At 40.8% G+C, this 18,824-nt stretch overlaps 1 protein-coding gene across 1 annotated transcript in view; it reads left to right on the top strand.

Annotated features, from left to right (window-relative positions):
- Nucleotides 1-234: 234 nt before the first annotated feature.
- LOC119737534 (G patch domain-containing protein 1-like) overlaps nt 235-18,824 on the top strand; it is a 45,605-nt gene continuing 27,015 nt past the window's right edge. The window contains exons 1-8 of the mRNA XM_038211965.1: nt 235-505; nt 5,352-5,483; nt 6,484-6,572; nt 12,361-12,512; nt 13,364-13,464; nt 13,596-13,828; nt 15,527-15,668; nt 18,362-18,420. Of these exons, the coding sequence (XP_038067893.1) occupies nt 442-505; nt 5,352-5,483; nt 6,484-6,572; nt 12,361-12,512; nt 13,364-13,464; nt 13,596-13,828; nt 15,527-15,668; nt 18,362-18,420 (972 nt within the window). The 5' untranslated portion in view covers nt 235-441. The remainder of the gene's footprint in view (nt 506-5,351; nt 5,484-6,483; nt 6,573-12,360; nt 12,513-13,363; nt 13,465-13,595; nt 13,829-15,526; nt 15,669-18,361; nt 18,421-18,824) is intronic.

Here is an 18,824-nt window from a genome sequence, read left to right as displayed (position 1 = left end):
GTCTGTTCTACTACAACGACTTGCACACATAGCGTGTTTCGCGTGCATATGGAAGTCCTTGTGTGGTGATCGCGATCTGACGCGAAATAATTCTGCGACAATAAGGGACAGCATTATGGGCCATAATTTTATGGCACAAGGCCTAAAATGGCGAAAGGGAGATAATTATGTACAAAGAAAAATTGCAGACATTGATTTTTTTTTCAAACAAGATTTACATTGCATTGTTGCCGTTGACAATAATCTGCACATTTCCAGCAATGTGAGGACTGTTTGCTCGTCTAATAAGTTCTCAATCGGGCCATTATTTTCCACTGCGCCAAGTTCGTAGTTGGGTGATGTTTTCATGCTGCAAACGTCGTAAACGTGATGTCGATATAAAGTTGATGAAATTGAAAACTTGCTTTCCTGCACGAAAGTCCTCACGTGAAATGTCGAGTGATGGCTGACGATTCAGATGATGATTTTGTTTCGTATGGAACTGCTCTAGAACCGATAGAAAATGGTAAATATTAAAATCAAAATTCAAATGTTGAGACGTGGATTCACGTGGGAGGCCGTATGAACCAGTTATGATATTGAGGTTTTGTGTCGTTTACATGCATGACTTGAGGTGTTTGAGTGCGAAGGGGGCAATTAGACATTAATTAGCATAATTAATTAGGGGAAGAATTCTGTACTAAGCCACCGCTTACACCTGCCGCCCCTCACCCAACTTCACAAGACGAATGCGGAAGCTCAGGCAGTGTGATTTTTTTTTTAGGAAAAATGTTTTTTAGAGCACAATTTGGATGCATACGTCGTGCAGAACTAAGTTGGAAGCACCCGGCCATAGTGATTGAAGGCCATTGCTTGGAATAAAATCTTTATTTTGTTCATGATAAATTGGGCCGTGTTTTGGGCCCACTTATTGACTTAATAAGAAATGTGGTGAAAAATATCAATTTTGGTTTCCAAATGAGTACATGGTATATAGATGGCAAAGCCAAATTGAATCCCGTGGTGATGTTTCAATTATCATTTTCGTGATTGGTGGGGGGGGGGGGGGGGCAACGTATCACGTCATGGTTCCTCCTTTTCGTGATTGGTGTATGACATCCAATAGGATTGCTTATTAGGCTGTTCGGTTTAGTTAACCTAGTATGTAAACAAGGCAGATATGCAAAGTTTTTCCAGGGCGGCCGTAGAGAAGTGAGCAGAGAAAAAAATAAATCACAGAAGAATTTTGTCGTATTTCAGTAATCCCTTATCCGATTTTGAAAATTAAAACAGCTGTAAGCATAGATATGTCTTCTCTCACTTGACTGGCTTTTAAAACCCTTTATAATAAATAAATCGTGTGCAGTCCCTAACACTATCACAAGCTCAGTAGTACGGCGAGAGCTGCAAACGTCCCCTGGACGCCTGAAACTGATGTAGCAAATTTGATACCGACTTTGAGCGAGATTATGTTCTCATCCAGGGTAAGAATTTCCAAAGTTAGGGTACCTGCTCGTAGAGGAACTCATACCTTTTCCAAAACACGTTCCTTTATCTAAAAATGTTCATCCATCTGGCCAAGAAACAACGATCAGTCTTCTGCTACCACAAATATTGTCTCAAAAATGTTCCTCCATGGGATTTCAAAATGGCCAACCGGTTTTGCGCGTCGTTTATGTATGCATTTATGCGGGCGAGGTGGACAAGGTTATGAATATCCATTGTGCAGTTCATGAGATCGTGTTTGTATGGCCGGCTGTGCTGCTTGTGAACCAGTTAAATCTTTCTTTTACATAAATACCAAGAATTAAGTGAGCACCTTTTCAAACATTGTTGCATTGGTAATTTATACATTCTTACGTTCTTGAGGAAATTTTGAAAATCAAATGAAACCTTAGCTCAGTCGTCAATATTTGTTTTCTTCAAATAATAAAATTGTGGTCATCAAAGTTAAATTGTTAGTGCAGCATTTATCCAAACGTCTCAGACCAAAAAAGCATTGGTCACAGACCTGCGTATTATATCTAAAAGGAAGAAAATGTCTTGAATGAAAAATAATATATCTAGCTCAGCAAACTCATTATACAAATATTGAGTGGCTCAGCGTGGAATGGGAGGAATATTATCGCAAGGTAAAATCTGGATTTTCCATTTCACGAGGCGAAGCCGAGTGAACTGGAAAAGTCCAGATTTTACCGAGCGATAATATTCCTCCCATTTCACAATTTAAAGCCACTCAATATGTGTTTTATATAACTGACATATATATAGATCCTTGTCATTTGATATATTTGAACTTTTTTTTCAATACATAACTGGAGGAAAATGTATTTCTCCCTTCCAAACCACCCCTTCACGAAAATGTTTGAACCCAACGCTGTAGCGCTGGCTCTTTGGAACAATACGCGCAACGCTGAACGCGCTCACCAGCATGCATTTGCACACAAATACCGCGTCATGATCCTAACTGTTGAATAGTATTTTCCATTCCCCATGGGCGGATAGTACTTTTTGAGCCGCGGCGTGAATGGGAGCAATAACGAATGTCACGTGATGTGAGTTCCACCAATCAAATGACTAGGATCTGTATGTCAATTATATAATGATGATTAACCCAGATGCAGTGAGGCCCAGACCAAAAACATGGTAAAGAATGTAGTATCCAGACGCTACTTCTTTGGCTGTGTGCAAAGTCTGTGGAGAGTCCAGTGCATTTTGAAAGTATTTTCTAACAAAATTTGAATGTTTCTCACTCCCAGATTCATGCGTTTTCAACATTTTTTGCAATGACTGGCCTTCATTGAGCTATTGTATGATGAAAACATGTGGTTTCAGGATGCAATATTCCTTCCAATCCATGTGTTTCCAGTTAATAGCCACCCATCCTAGTAGAAAATCACTCAGAACCTAAATCTTATTCTTCCAAAAATGTAATAAAAAAAGAACTTATGGTGCTACCTTCACCCCCAGCCTCCCCCCCACCTGAAAATGTGTTAGTCCTATTAGTGACCATGGCTAATGGGTTTAAATGAACATTGATGCCCCCCCCCCACTGTAACAACCAGCCCCCCCCCCCACTCACCCCCATATAGTGAGAACCCTGACTATGCCACTGTTTAAACGGCACAGCAAATGGGGGATTCTTCAGAATTGAACCTAAATTTTTTTTGGGAGGGGGAATTCTTTTTTTTATGTGAAGTACTACAAATGATTATTGTTCACTAAAGTGTTGCTAGTAAGTAAAGATGCAAATTTCTTAAGAAGTTATATAATTTGCATAAATTAGCATAATTTCAATTACACAGTGCCACACACGTGACCGATCAAAATGTCAAACACGTGACCACAGAACAATTCCCATTCAGTAAAACTCAAGTAGAGGGTGTCCATTTTTTATGTATTCTGTAGATCGCAAAAGACTAGTCTTACTCCAAAATAAGTATGGGTGTGTGCGTCCTTAGAACTATGGAGAAAGGCGTGAATTTCCGATATGGGCTGGATAACATGTTTTTCGTCTGATGTCACACACGTGACCAAACTTTGATAACCCCTCCTAATATTTCAACACAATTTGTGAAAGTAGAAACTATACTCCAAGGTAGGGCGTGAAAAGTACTGACCTGATGAATCAATGAAAGTAATATGTCAGATGCAGTTAACAAGGGGTAAAGCTTAAAAAATCAGACAAGCCCAATTTTGGGTGATCATGTAGTGTAGGGCCCCTGTTTTGTTTCGGTCAAATTAGAATCAAGATTTTTTTTTATTACTGAAAAATGACAGTGTCAACCTAAAGCATACTTCTCTCAATGTAATGACACCCTTTTGGTAATTTGTGAACAGTTTCTTGGGGTAGAAATTACGATTTTCCTACGTGGTTTACAGGCCGGATGGTGCTGCGCATCGTGATTTGCGTGCACATGGTACAAGGCGCAGTGATCGCCATCTTTATTTTCGTGATGCGTTTTGTCGTTTTCATCGTCATTTTACCCCCAAATTTCCCTCAAAAATTCAAAACCCTGCCCTTTATCTATGACAAACAGAATGAGCAGTTGATTCACAAGTGAACTGTTATGAACGCATAAATAAAAAAAAAAATTCAATCGACCATCATTTCATCCTATTTTTTTTTCTGGCTATAGAAAATGTACTGGGATACACAACTTTTTGCCCTTGCCTTTACTGCATACATTATGTAGTAGTGAGAAATGTGTAGTTACGTTACACAATGTTGCATTAAAGCATGTGCATTCTGCTGTTGATATAATTCTGTCATGTTAATTTCTAGGTAACACTTAGAACAGCAGCACGAAACATAATGCATAGCAAATCACAGGCACGGAAAAGAGTTGATTTTTTTATGAATAAAAAAACTTGCCCAAGAAAAATTCCATCTTTGCATTTGCAAAGCACCTCACTAAAACATTCCAGAGAGACTTTGTGTAAAAGCTGGCCATTGTGTTTGAAACAACTTAAGTATCTGTGCATGCAAGGCAAGTTAAGCCGTCACCAATAGCAGCGTGTACATTTCCACGTGTACTCAATCCAGGGCAGGGCTATTCAACGCGCATTGTAACTTTGTAGGGAGTGCTGTTTTCTTTTCAAAGGAAAGAACATTGAAACTAAACGACAAAAGGGAATAAGATGTCACTGAGCTTCAATACAAGACGATTACAGGCCCAGCCAAGATGAACAATTCAGACAAATGTTTCTGAATGCTCTGCCCCCCTGGGCTCTATCCAAAATAAAATCTATCTTTGAATCGCTTGAAAGAAAGTGATCGTCTTATATTGTCTGTTTAAGGAAAGACCAAGGATTTGACTGTATTGACTTTCAGCTCATTAGCAATTCTTATTCTTATTCAAAAAAAAATTCCCCGCAGTCTTCAGTTTGGAGGTCAAATCCGACTTAATAAGAAAGGATGTACGAAGAAAAAAAAATTCAAGAAAAAATCCTTGAGAAAAGATGGACAAAAGTTAATGGACACCCAGTTAAGGCTGTGTGTGGGAAATTGTTAGGGTGTGTTGTGCTAGATAAATAAAAAAATATTCAAATCTTCAATTGGATATAAAATTCTCAATTTGTTTTTGTTGTATTTGTTTTCTTACTATAGAAGTTAAAAAAAAAGGTATTAATCCAATTTCATTTTCAGCCTGATTATCCGGGAACATATTGTCTTTGAAAACTCTATTTTTTTTATATTTTGAACGTAAGAAGAGCAGAGTCCTAGATATTTTCACCAAGTACAGAGTTGCCCAAGATGGCTTCATAATGTGCTTGGCAGTAACTTGAGTATGGTATCATATGGTTTTCTTTTCTTTCCTTTTCTTTTGAAATTTTGTGCATAAAATTGTTTTTTGTGTCATCAACAACAGATGAGGCACGGCGCAAACCGGTCTTACTTGAGGATCAAGTCGTGACGGACAAGCAAGGACGACGGCGCTTTCATGGGGCATTCACTGGCGGTTTCTCCGCGGGTTACTTCAACTCTGTCGGGACAAAAGAAGGTAAGACTGCCAAACTCTTCCATCAAGTTTTTTATTATGAGAAGGTGGCTAGATTGGCATATGGCGGTGAGTTTTGTTGCCTTTTCATTGGCCAAGGTTCGACTCCTGCTTGATCTCTGACAGTGGAGGGGCAAAAGAAGTTTGTGTTTATTCAACTGTTTTTGAGAAAGTTTTGTTATACAATTTTTTTCTTTTTTAACTAACTTGTTTATTGCAGACACTGTATTGACCTGATGATGTACATAATGCACACATTGTTAGGTTCTTTGCTGTTGGTTGCAGAGGCTTAACTTTTGAAGGGGGATCCAAAAATGGGCGGGGTGAAGGTGGGATGGGGGAGAGAAAAATTATTTCAAGGTAATATTTAACAGTTGCAAGCATCAAAAAACAATACTACCAAATTATTATGAAATTCCTTACTTGACTGTAAGTGAATAATAGTCTCAAGCATCCTGTGAAATCATGGCACCTGGTGTGCTGTCATTTTCAAGAAAAAGGGAATTTTTGTATAAATTTTCAACAATGGTCGGCCGACCATTGTTGGAAGAAAAAAATGACTTTTATTTCCAATACTGCCCCCAATTTACCAAATTTAGTTAGTCCACATTTTGTTTGCAATCGCTTACACATCCGTGAACGGGTGCAAGCCACCTAGTCTGGTATCCTGACCTGACAATTCCCCGACGTCTATAATTTGCCCCGTTTCGTCTGAAGTAAGGTCAGGGAACCAGACTACAAGAAAAACATTTTTTTCTTGGTTTTTCCAGCATATATGAACACAAAACTTTAAACAGGTCAGTGTAACGATATTTGGTATAAAATACTAACCCCCAATTCCATCCATTTCTGAAAATTACAGCAAAAGCAAATGTTGTATATTACCTTTAAAAAGTAAAATGTAGTACTTCCCAATGCAGATGCCAACAATAATCTGAATCAGTATTGTTAAATTTTTTTTTCATTTCAACATTCTTAATTTGCTTTGTGTTGTCAATGTTAGGATGGACTCCCTCAACGTTCATGTCCTCCAGAGGTCAGAAGACTGGTGGCCAGTCGAGGCAGAGGGCAGAAGATTTCATGGACGAAGAGGTACGGATAGTTTTTCCCCTGATTTGATGGCTGCGCTATGTGACACAAACCTGTCCCCAATTTCATGGCTCTATTCACTGTTAGGCCCCCCCAAAAAAATCGGTCTCTGGTCAGACAGAAGTTCCGGAATTGATGCGGCGACGCAGCTTTTTTTTTTTTTTTTTTTTTTCTTCAAGCTTGGATTGTACAGACAAGGTGGGGTACTATTTTGCCTTTTTTTTTGGTGTCCTCATGTACATTGGTGTCCTCCATAATTTGCCTTGGTGCCCTTGATCATTTGCCTTGGTGCAATTTCCCATTCCTTGGTGCTCTATGGTAAAAAAATTTGAGGAGGTGCGGCAATTGGTGCTGTTGGAGCTACCGCGGAACATTTTTGAAAAAAGAAGAAGATTGACGCGCATGATTAAAACTGACGCGCGCGCTGACCAGAGACCGACTTTTTTTTTTTGGCTTTAGCGAAAAATTACCTCTTACTATAACAGAAAATTCCATGCTTGTAATTGGTAAGCATATTTCAAGGGTAATAAGTTAGGAATTTTAGCTTATACGCATGTATACAAATTAGATGGCCTCAGGACACCAACATTTTTTTTGCATGACAAAATTGGTGGATTTTGGCGAATTCAGGATACTTTCTAGTAAAAGTGCTCAAGGGGTTAGGGTTATAAAAAGACATTATGTAGCCCTATTGGGTGTATTCCAGGATGCAGTGTCTCTTTCACTCACTGATTTTGTCTATGTAAATGCAAAACTATCAGGGCCTAGACCTATAAGGCAACCTGTATTCCAAATCTTGGACTAACTCCAAAGCTTGAAAGAAACCCCCAAAAGGAGATTATGTTAAGCTTCATTGGCAGGACTACCAAAGCTTCTCTGTGCACACAATTAGACCTTTGTGGGTAGTTGACTTATGAATAGCCGTGATTGGTGCAATGGTATGCAGAGATTGTTGTAAAGAACACAGCATTTCCTTACAATAGGATACCTACTCTTTTTTTCGAATGCCGTGTAATCGGAAGCAGGGATGAATGAAACTAGTGTCTTGTGAAGGCTGGTCCCATCTGGTCCAGTGCCTTTACTTGTGATTTTGGAAGGGAGGGGCAGTGGGAGGGGCAGTGGGAGGGGGGGGGGGGTGGGGGTTGGTATGGGTTTCAGCCAGATTACTCCTTGCGGTATTGGTCATGTATGAACTAATAGAGTCCATTTTTTCCCTTGCCCCATTATGTTTGACATTAGATTTCATGAATCCTACATGAACTCTTTTTTGTACTGCCTATTTTATTTTTTTTTCGAAGGGAAATCATATTAAGCAAACTATATATATGTATACCCAACAAATAAGGCAAAAAAAAACAACTTCTGCTTCCGATTACACTGCATTCGAAAAAAAGGGTAGGTACCCAGTAGGTAGTGATTTTTTTTTTTTAGCCAATTTTTTTGTGTGTATGAACATATGGAGGCGTCTGCATGTAGTCAAGGGTAAAAGGTATAAAGTGATGGTTTTGGGTGGTTTTTTTTCTCATTTTTCCAATACAAAAATTAGGGTAGGGGCTGTCAGAATAGGGTAGGTAGGGAAACCAGAAGCAGACCTATTATTTTTTTTGGCCTAAACAACAGTTTGAAGTATAGCAGATTATTTCTAATAGTGTTTGTGTGGGGAAAACAAACCGCGTTTATGAAGATTACACGAATGTTAACTTTTTAATCGCTAAAAGGTAGCCCAAATTTTTGTTTTACATAATTCATGTAATTTGTCTTCTTGTGTTTGTATATTTCGCATCCTAAAGTTTTAGAATAACCTTTAAACTCTTTGATATCATTTTATACCAACATGGTCATCACAATTATGTGCCTTTCTTTGTTTTCGAATTTTTGAGTTATTTGAAAATAACCGACTTGTCAGGACAAAATAATATTTGGCAGAGCCCATGGTCGGAAAATATCTAATGTCCAACTATGACTTGGCCTTCTGAATGTATATTTGAACAGTCAACAATGAGTGCATAAGTTGGGAGACGTACATCGGTGCGCCATGTGAAGTGACCATCTATGAAGTATGACCACTTGTACTGCATTAAAGGGGTACTGCGTCCTGAAATCCCTGAAAATTTTCATGCTATGGATTGTTTACTTATCCTATTTCAAACATCTGGTTGAAAGGAAACCACCCTAATGTCTTACCGTTCCTGAGAAAAGACGAAAAACCCTGATTGTTTACATCGGACACGACAGATTATGATACGTGTTTCCTGTCGTTTTCATACAGTGTACGATATACGTTATGTGTGTCTAGTATTACACACGTACACAGCACCGTGCTCAGGAACAGAGATGTGACCAATCACCAATGCACAAATTGAGATTTCTTACACGTCCGCAAAAGGCAAACTCTTACGGCTGGAATCACAACTAGCATGAACGGCCGACTTTTTGTGGTCGCAAAAGTGGACCCCGAAAGTCGTTCTCGCATGAATAACACAAGAATACTACGAAAGTGCCCAGTGCCCTGAAAGTCGTTCTCGCATGAATAACACAAGAATATTACAAAAGTGCCCAGTGCCCTGAAAGTCGTTCTCGCATGAACAACACAAGAATACTACAAAAGTGCCCAGTTTTTAGAGGATAGTTGTGTGAATGTTTATATACTACTTTTAAATGTTCTTTCCGATTAACATCATTTCGTTCAAAATGCGTTTTGTAGCCCAATTGGGCGTATTCCAGGACGCAGTGTCCCTTTAAATGTGCAATACTTTCTTTAGTCACACATCTTCTAATACGGGTAGTTATGAGATGCCTCTCTTTTGTACAACCTTCACTTCCCTAGTACATGTGTTGTTCACTTAAAGGGAAAATACAACATTTGCAAACATCAAAAAATTAAACTACCAAATCACTTTGAAATACCTTGCTGGACTGTTAGTGAATGACAGTGTAAAGCATCCTGTAAAATCATGGCACCTGGTATACTGTCATTTTCAAGAAAAGTGGTATTTTTGTATCAATTTCCAACGCTGCGTTGGAAAAAAACTGTTTTTTTTCCTTCAAATACTGGCCCCAATTGACCATCGCACTTGTTTGCAATCGATTACACACCTATGAACGGGTACAAGCCAGCTAGACTTGTTCCCTGACCTTACAATTCCCCAATGTATGTAAACTGCTCTGTTTCTTCTTATATGGAGTCAGGGAACCAGACTACAGGAAAATTATTGTTTTTCTTGGTTTTTATAGCATTTTTGAACCCAAAACCTCAAAAAAGTCAGTGTAACTATATTTGCTATATATTTCCAACCCCCAATTCCATCCATTTCTGAAAATTACAGCAAAAGCAAATGATGTATATTCCCTTTAAACATAGTGTTTAATACCGACCAACCAAGCACATATATTTATTCCCATTCATAAATACCTTTTCGGTCAAAAAATCTAAACTTTTCGGTCCAAAAGTCAAAACAAGTCCCAAAATTAAAAGTTTTCAACGATTTTGTTCAACACTTTTACTCTCTGTTTTTCGAAACACCCCTCTTGCTATATAATGGAGTGTCCAGGTCACAAGTAAGATGTAAACAACTCCTTTTATGGAGATTGGTGGGCGCGTCGCACGTACTGCGTGATGATGACGCGCAGATGTGGTGAGTGCGTTGTGAATTTAGGACTATGAAATAGTGACTCACTGGTACCGTAGTATTGCGCATGCCTAGCAGAGGATTGTGAACGTTCAACCAATAAAATGATAAAAGGCAGTAAGGCACTGGATTTCATAGGAGTCCAAATTTCATGTGACACTGGAAAAGTGTTTAAGACCAGCCAGCCATGTCTCTATCATCCGTTTAAGACCGGCCACGTGACAGGCTCTTAACCATTGGGAATGGGTAAACTGTCTTAGGTATTTATGAATGTGTAATAATGTCTGTGGTCACACATCTTTGATTACGGGTAGGTATGAGATACCTCTCTTTTGTACAACCGTTACTTCCCTAGTACATGTGTTGCTCTCTTATGTTTTTATTGAAATCACAATTGTCATAGCATTTCACTTGTAGGGTACTGAGATTTCAAAAGACCAACTTGTGGGATCCCATTGTCTGTATTCTTGCTTTTTTCTTCCAAGTTGGCCTACCCATGAAATGTATAAACAGCAGCCCAAAACACAGAAAGGTAGTAATTATTTTAAAGGGCGTGGTTTCACAGTTTATGACTAAAGAAGCCATACCAGTTCAGTTTGCCTCAACCTTTAGAGATCCTACTCTTTTGAGTTTCCACAACCATGTTTGGATAAGTTAGTGGAATCATAGGTTGAATTCACTCGGCTGGAATAACTCATCATCTCACATTCAATTGGGTTCAGAGATTTGTGTAACGCATTCGTCAGATCCGTGTTTACTGTTGCGACAAAACTTAGCCGTTTCGCAAACATGACTCCATCCTTCTGAATAATCGTGTCGCTGCACTCATATGTGGACACATCCCGAAGCGCAAGCAGAAAGTCAGAGCCCCGGCAAACATTGAAAGCCCTGTGGAATGTTTGAACATGACTTCCTTTTGTGCCACTCGGTGCTAGTCATAGACTGAGTTTAGACTTTCACTGTTTTGCTTGAAAAAATTGTGTGTGGGTGGGATAAAATGCATATTTTAAGTGTGCACAATTTAGAAGCAAGGTTTGGACTCAAGTTTTTTAAGAGATGAGAATCATTCAATTCAACACAGTGTAATACAGTGCCATTGGGTGAAAGGGCGTGGTGTCCCTGTTTATAATGCAGATAAAACCCAGTACCTTGTCAGATGCTCTCAGCACCTCAGACACAAAGTTAACATCCCCGACACACACACGCACCCACACACAGGCATAGAAGTGGGGTACTTCCTTTTTTCTCGTGTACTAAAATTTTGCAATGTTGCGCACTAATTTCAAAATGCTCTTATTTTAACCAGAATTGATTTTCTGTTCTGAAATTCAGACTTAATATCCCTTTTCTAAAACTTTTCCATTTGCGATGGATCAACCCACCTTGGAAATTCCTAGTTTTTGAGTAAAATCCATACATCTATTTCGTAAAAAACTTGTCACAAAATGGCCTTGTGGAGTACCTCCCATTGTTCCGGTACCCCATAAGGCAGTGTTTATACACGCATGTATACATGTACATACCGCCTGCAATCTTGGCACTATTTTGGACAAGTCAAGAAGTTGACCAACAGGTCTCTTCCATTTGTCAATCCTCTTACGTGCATCTATGACATACGGCATCAGTCAGAAACTCACTTGCATCATCTGCTGCAGAACAACTCATTCACGCTATCATATCATCCAAATTAGATTTTACAATACCCTACTTGTAGGTCTGCCACAACATACGATAAAATGCCTCCAACTTGTCCAGAACTCTACCGCTTGCACACTCAACAGAATGAAATCCACACAACACCCATCTTGTTGTTCTGGTTTGGGCCCATGTAGCCCAAAGAACGCACAACTTATTTTACTCTGAATGTGCACAAAGCCATAGGGTTGTCGCTTGAGTGCCGGGCAGGGGCAGCAATGCGTTCGAATATCTCCCCCAGTGGTCTCTCCCAACTCTCCCTTTCTTACCATCGAGGGGGAACTTACACACAAAGCCCATAGATTCATCAAGGAATAAATACAATATATCACAGTTAGACACATATGCTAAATGGTTAAGCAACATGTCCATTCCTGGTTTTTAAAAGCTGCAAACCAACAGAGTAATAGTGTTTTTGCCTGCCAGAGTTTTTACCATTACTGAACATCTTAATTTTTTTGTCCAAGGACCTAGGGGACTTTGGCATTGCACCGCGCAAGATAGTGACCACAGAGAAATTCACTGGAGAAGGGAAACCACAGAAAAGACTTGCTCCCAGTTCAGGGCCTAGCGCCATACCTGGAGAGCACCCACTACAGGATCTGATTGTGATGAGCAAGTAAGCAGCGTTAAAGGAAAACACCAGTCATCACATTCCTAAAGTCTTGTCATGCTGTGTTTGGAGAGATCAGTAGATTAATAATCTTCTTTCTGAAACAAAACCATCCAACCCCTCCCCAGCCCGTCCTCCACCCTCTCGCCAATCCCACCCCCACCCCACCACCACCCCAAAACCCCACCCAACCCAAAACCCCACACAACCCAGATCCCACCCCACCCCACCACCATCCCAACCCCCACCCCCACCCCACCCCCACCCACATCCCACCCACAACCCACCCCACCTACCCCCACAAGTGTTTATTTGCCTGCAATCGGGGACCCCCTATTGTTCCGCTTTTGTTTGTACTCAAACTTTTTAGGAAGACTGCCCATATCTTTTATACACGATCGTAGATTGGGGACCTTTTGGAATTGAGGACCCAATTGTCCTCTATTGTTCAACGTCCCCTACTGAATCAGAAACAAACTCCCACCCTACCCCATTCCACCCAAACCCACCCCACCCAACCTTACCCCTATCCCAATCCCTACCCACCCAGAACTTCACGCCCACCCCAAAACCCTTCCCAACCCATCCCAAAACTCACACCCACAACTCAACTCCAACCCTCACCCTATAAACCCCTCTTTCTTACCCAGGGAGGCTAGTTTTACAACATCACTCGAAGCAGTCAATATTTGTATACTGGACCAGCGAATATTTTTAGCCCTGAAGCGCCCCACTTGAAAAATCTGGGTGCCCCACTGCCACTTAAAAGACCTCCTATTCAAATGAGGACCTTTCTTAAAGAGTTTACCATGTGAATTTTCATAAACTCCTTGTTTGTGGTTTGTCTGTGTTCTCAGTGAGTCCATTGGGGGGTGGCTCCTTCGTAAGATGGGATGGAGGCAGGGACAGGGCGTTGGGCCAAAGGTCAGGCGAAGAAAGAAGAAGAGCGCCCCCAGTGGTAAGTCTAATCGAGGTTCTTTCAATATTTTTGGTCACTTTGTCAGACTTTCTTCTTCGCAAATAGAATAACCTGAATTGGGAGATGGTTTTTATTCAATTGGTGTATAATGTACCATGGTGCTGTTTCAGACCTTGACGTCAAGGCATCTGACAACGACGATGGTGAAGATGATGATCCCTTCAAGGACTTCCTCTTTGCTCCCACCGATGTCGAGGAGATTGCCCTGCACCCCAAGGACGACTACCATGGCATCGGCTACCGAGGGCTGGACCCTTCCATGGCTGGCATGGGAGGGCACGTCGCACTGTTTGAAGAGCAACCGGTGTACAGTCGGAGCGGCAGACGTGGCATCGCGGGACAGGTATCTTAAAAAAAAATATGCATTAATTAACCCTAACCACCCTGAATCCTTCAAAATCCTCTTTGCCAAAGTGGAGGAATTTAGAGGATTGAGGTTACATGGCAAAGTGCGTTACTGATTTCGTAGGATGCACTTTGTCAAGGTCTTGGGCCGGACCTGGTGTTGTTTTTACTCAGCCATGCATAACTATAGGCCTGGATTATGCTTGAAATCCTCCATACTGCTGCAGGATGTCACTGGCCAAGCCTCAACATATTGACAGTCACTGCCGCAGGATTTTGCAGGATTCAGGCAGTGGTCACCCCTTCACAGACCATATTCAAGAAATAATGGAGGAATTTGCAGGATTGAGGCTATAGGCCCCCTTTGCTATTTTTTTTCCATGAGGCCAATTGGAGGATTTTGCAGGATTGAGGCTACGTCCTAGCAAAAAGGCCTAGGGAGTTAGGGTAAATTTTTTTTTAATAGGAACGAGAAATTCAAGTAATATTTCTTTTATTTGTTTCATTTATGTTGGAAGTTGAAACTCTGGACTGAAGGGTTTATGTTTTGGCAAAGTTTAAGAGTATGTCTAAAACTTGGAATGTTCAGTTCAATTCAGTTTGATTCAGTAGGCATTTATTTTGCACTCTTCAACATACCAATACAAACTGGGATTTAAAGAACTAAATTATTTTCAATAAATAAGTAGAGAAAGAATAATATAGGAGAGTACAAGGATGTTCACGTAAGCAAAGGCTTGTTATTGAAACAGCTTGGACAATGTAAATACAGCAAGAACAAAAACAAGAACAGACAGACAGAACGACAGACAAACAGACAAACAAACAAAACACAAATGAATCCAACGTAAAAAAGTCATGTCGTAAACCAAGCTGATGCAATTTCAGAATTTGTTGAATGAATGTTGTAATTTTTGTAAGAACAAGCAGTGTTTAAAACGTGTTCCAAGATGGACTTGGTTGTCTCAGAATTGTAGTCAAGTCCATCACAAGGGAATTGTAAGGGAATCACAAGGGAATCACTAGGGAATCACAAGGGAATCACAAGCGAATCTCAAGGGAAATACACAGGAATTACAAGGGAATCACAAGGGAATCACCAAGGAATCACAAGGGAATCTCAAGGGAATCACAAGGGAATCACAAGGGTCACAAGTCAATCACAAGGGGATTCTTATTGGGATCAGCCTTCGTTCTAATTAATAAAAATAATGATGTGGTTCATATATAGCGCTTTATACCTAAGGTTTCAAAAGCGCTTCACAATTATTACCCCTGTTCATCAGGCCAAGATGAGACCAGTTTTTGCAGCCGCTCGAGATCAGCACATTCTGGTCTCTACCTTCACAGGTTCCCATTTATACTCCTGGGTGGAGAGAGGCAATTGTAGTAAAGTGTCTTGCCCAAGAACACAACCCCAATGTTCCCTGTCAGGATTCAAATGCACGTACCACGGCACGTGAGTTGAACACCGTACCCATTGGACCGCAGCACTCCACATAAATAATAAGCATAAATCCCGGCATTATTTTTCTCAAGCATCACAAATTGTGCCAGGCACCCTGACTGACATTGTTTTGTTTTGGAATATTGATTTCTAATGACCATTTCTGATATTGAAAGGTTAAACAATTCTAATGATACGCAGTTTTCATAGCAATTTATGTTGGATGTTTCGTTCTCTCTTTTTCACTAGGGCTTTGGCGTGGGAGCCTTTGAGACCGCGGATGACAACATATACGGTGTGGACAGTATGTCCAACTATGACACTGTCTTGGGAGGGGAGGAGCCAGGCGATAGCAATTATGGGTGGACGGCCCCCAGGGGTCACGACAAAGGTCAGAAGAACTTTTAGTCTCAGTTCAAGACAGGATTTCATTTTTTTTGGTCCCTAATGCCATTAGTCTCTGACAAGTGTGGCCAAGCCGCTCTATCAAAGAAGAGTGCTGCAGCAAGATAATTCAAATGCAGTCTTAGGAACTTTGGCGCTGGGACCCTAAGAAATTCCGAGCATACCTCACGCATCACATTAGCTTGAATATGTTGCGCATGAGGTAAGCTTGGAATTTCTCGGTGTCGGTTAAGAGGGAGGGAATAAGGGGATTCTTGAACGCATCGCCACTGCAGGCCTGGCGCTCACGCCTAGATGCTACAGGTATCACGCATGCAGAATATGGCCTGCACGCATGCAGAATATGGCCTGCACGCATTCAAAATATGGCCTGCATGCATTCAGAATATGGCCTGCACGCATTCAGAATATGGTCTGCACGCATTCAGAATATGGCCTGCATGCATTCAGAATATGGCCTGCACGCGGAGACATTATGGCCATGGTCCAACAGCACGGCTTACTGATTCAGGCATGAAGCCCGTATTAACATAGTATGTGCATGGTTTGCTTAAATGTGTGCCACGCTTAAAAAAAAAAAAAATGTGACCGGAGCGAAGACCAACTGGGCTTGGAATGGCGAGATTAACACCGCGTTCCCACTTGAATTGGAAAAAGGTGGATCAAGATCCTGCATTTTGGTGTGATCGTTATCTTACCGCAACGAAACCGCAAGACGCGTTCCCACTTATGCTTGATCCACCTTTTCGTACGGAAATGTCGGGTCCGAAAGGTCACTGAGTTCGGAATTACGCGCGCTCTGTGGGAGTGCCATTGTTGCATGGTTGCACGCTAGACCAGGATGGGTCAGTTTTCAAACAGCACTATCAGAATTCACCGACAAAAATTACGCGAATTCACCAACATAAATCACGGATCCGTAGAGGATCCGTGCGTGCATAAATTAACAGGTGAAATCAAACAGATCAGAGCCGCTCATTGTGTGACATCACGGCAGAAACCAATGCATCGATAAAGGATTCCCTGGTTCTGAAGCTTCTCATTGGTTAGAAAGGGTCACATGATGTACTACGACATCATTTCCAATTTTCTATAATCAATACTTCAGATTTGTCACTCAGTACGTACCGCGTTATCGGCACTATTCTCATCGCATACTCGTAAGCTTTTCCATGATTCTGTGCCAAAGTGAAGTCTTTTGGTGAGTGCGGACTCAGAGTCATTTATGGATGGAAAAATAAGTAAAATTTCACGAATGAAAAAAGGTTTAGTAATGGACGAACACGCAACAAAAATAAGGCCTAGTGTACTTTTAGGATACCACGTGCGCTTTTGCATGCGCGGTGCTAGCCCGTAGTTCAGCGGTTGTTTATTGTGCATGTTGTATACGCTGGAAATGTTCACATGAGCTACACGCCTGAAAACGTGTTTCTTCGTTCATAAGACCGCAACATTTTCGCGCCACTCGTGCACCGGGCGGATGTTACCAGGTCAAATTGCCGGATCAGATCCACCTTTTGCGTTCCCATCTGATCGTGATCGGCAATTGCCGGATCTGATCCACCAATTGGGGGATCTGTATCCTGGTCCAGAGGTGGATCAAAAAAGGTGGATCTGATCCTGATCCACCTTATAACGGTTAGCGTTCCCACTACACACAATTGCCGGATCTGATCCACCAATTGGGGGATCTGATCCGGCAATTTGGCAAAAGGTGGATCAGATCCCCCAATTGGTGGATCAAGTGGGAACGGGGTCTAAGTGATTGGCTCCAATGTGTGCATTGGGATTAGCTGGCTTAAGAGTGCGCTGCACACATTCTTAGCCGTTCTCAAGGGTATTGACATAGTGGATGAGATTTGTGGTGTGAGTTACTGGTACATTAGCATTTGTGTGGAAGCTTTTATTTTTCTGAATGGACCCTAGAACCCCTGAGGAACATTTTTCATCCCTCCACTCCACCCCCCATTCCTACATGTGAAAGAGTTGACAATATAATGCTTATTGGCAGGGCCCAATTTCATAGCGCTGCTTAACAGTAAGCAGAAAAGTTGTGCTTACTGTAGCAGAAAATCCTGCTGCTGCTTAAGCACTATTTCATGCTAACTGTTGCGTGCATGGAGATTTCTATTGTTACGTCACTGATTTAAGCAAAGTTTTCTTCTGGGGTTAAGCGTGCTTTTGCTGTGCTTACTGCTTAATGGTCCCTATGAAATAGATGGAGGCTCGGTAAGCACAAAGTTGGCTGTTAAGCAGCGCTATGAAATTGGGCCCAGTTGTTGGCCAAATATAACCCTACTTGTAATTAACTGTAAAGCCAGGCATATTTGAAATTAATATTTTTAATAAGAAGACAAGCAACATAAAAGTAGCATGTTTGCGTTTTGGGATTTTTTTTCTACATTTTGACCAAAGCATGTTTTTCTCAGAGTAATGGTCAGGTGTGACAGCGCCCTCTGTTGGCAGCATTTGATGGATATTCATCCAAAAAAAAGTGTTGAACTCATTTATTCTTGATGGCATTTTTTTCTGTGCATGGATGTTATCAAACATCTGAACAGTTCTTTGCCATTTTTCCCCTCTAGTTTTATTTCTCACTTGGGAAAAAAATGAGAGCAGTAAAGATTGATTGTGTATTATTTTGAAAGACACAATTTCATTTTTCATCTTCACCTACAGCCAGTAGAGGAGTGTTAGAAAATTTCAAGGTCTCAGCGCAGGCAAGACCACCAAATAAGGTAAACAATTAAAATTTTTGATAAATTGACGTCATTTAAGTCACTCAAAATCCTAACTGCTTGAGATCTTTCTAAGATGCTGTTTGACATCCATGCTGATTCGGCCCCCCTCCCCCCTCATATCTCAACCATTGAGTGACGAAAAATTATGAAACTTAAGGAATGCATAGAACAACTTAATATGAACATATCCAAGAAATTTCATGACTATAGGTCAAAGGGTTTTGGAATTATAGATAATTAATTATTCATACGCACAAAATGATAATCCTGCTTTGTGTTTAAATTTCATAAGGGGAATTTCAGTTTTCACGGCGCATAGCGTTGAAAATATTTTGGCTGCGCGGTAACCAATGGTATGAATTTTATGTTTTTGGTATCAAAAGACATGCAAGAATCTGCTA

The sequence above is a fragment of the Patiria miniata genome, unplaced genomic scaffold (assembly GCF_015706575.1).
Source record: "Patiria miniata isolate m_02_andy unplaced genomic scaffold, ASM1570657v1 HiC_scaffold_3, whole genome shotgun sequence".
In the NCBI taxonomy this organism is placed as follows: domain Eukaryota; kingdom Metazoa; phylum Echinodermata; class Asteroidea; order Valvatida; family Asterinidae; genus Patiria; species Patiria miniata.
Note: the sequence above shows the minus strand (reverse complement) of the source record. Positions and strands in the feature narration are given on the sequence as shown.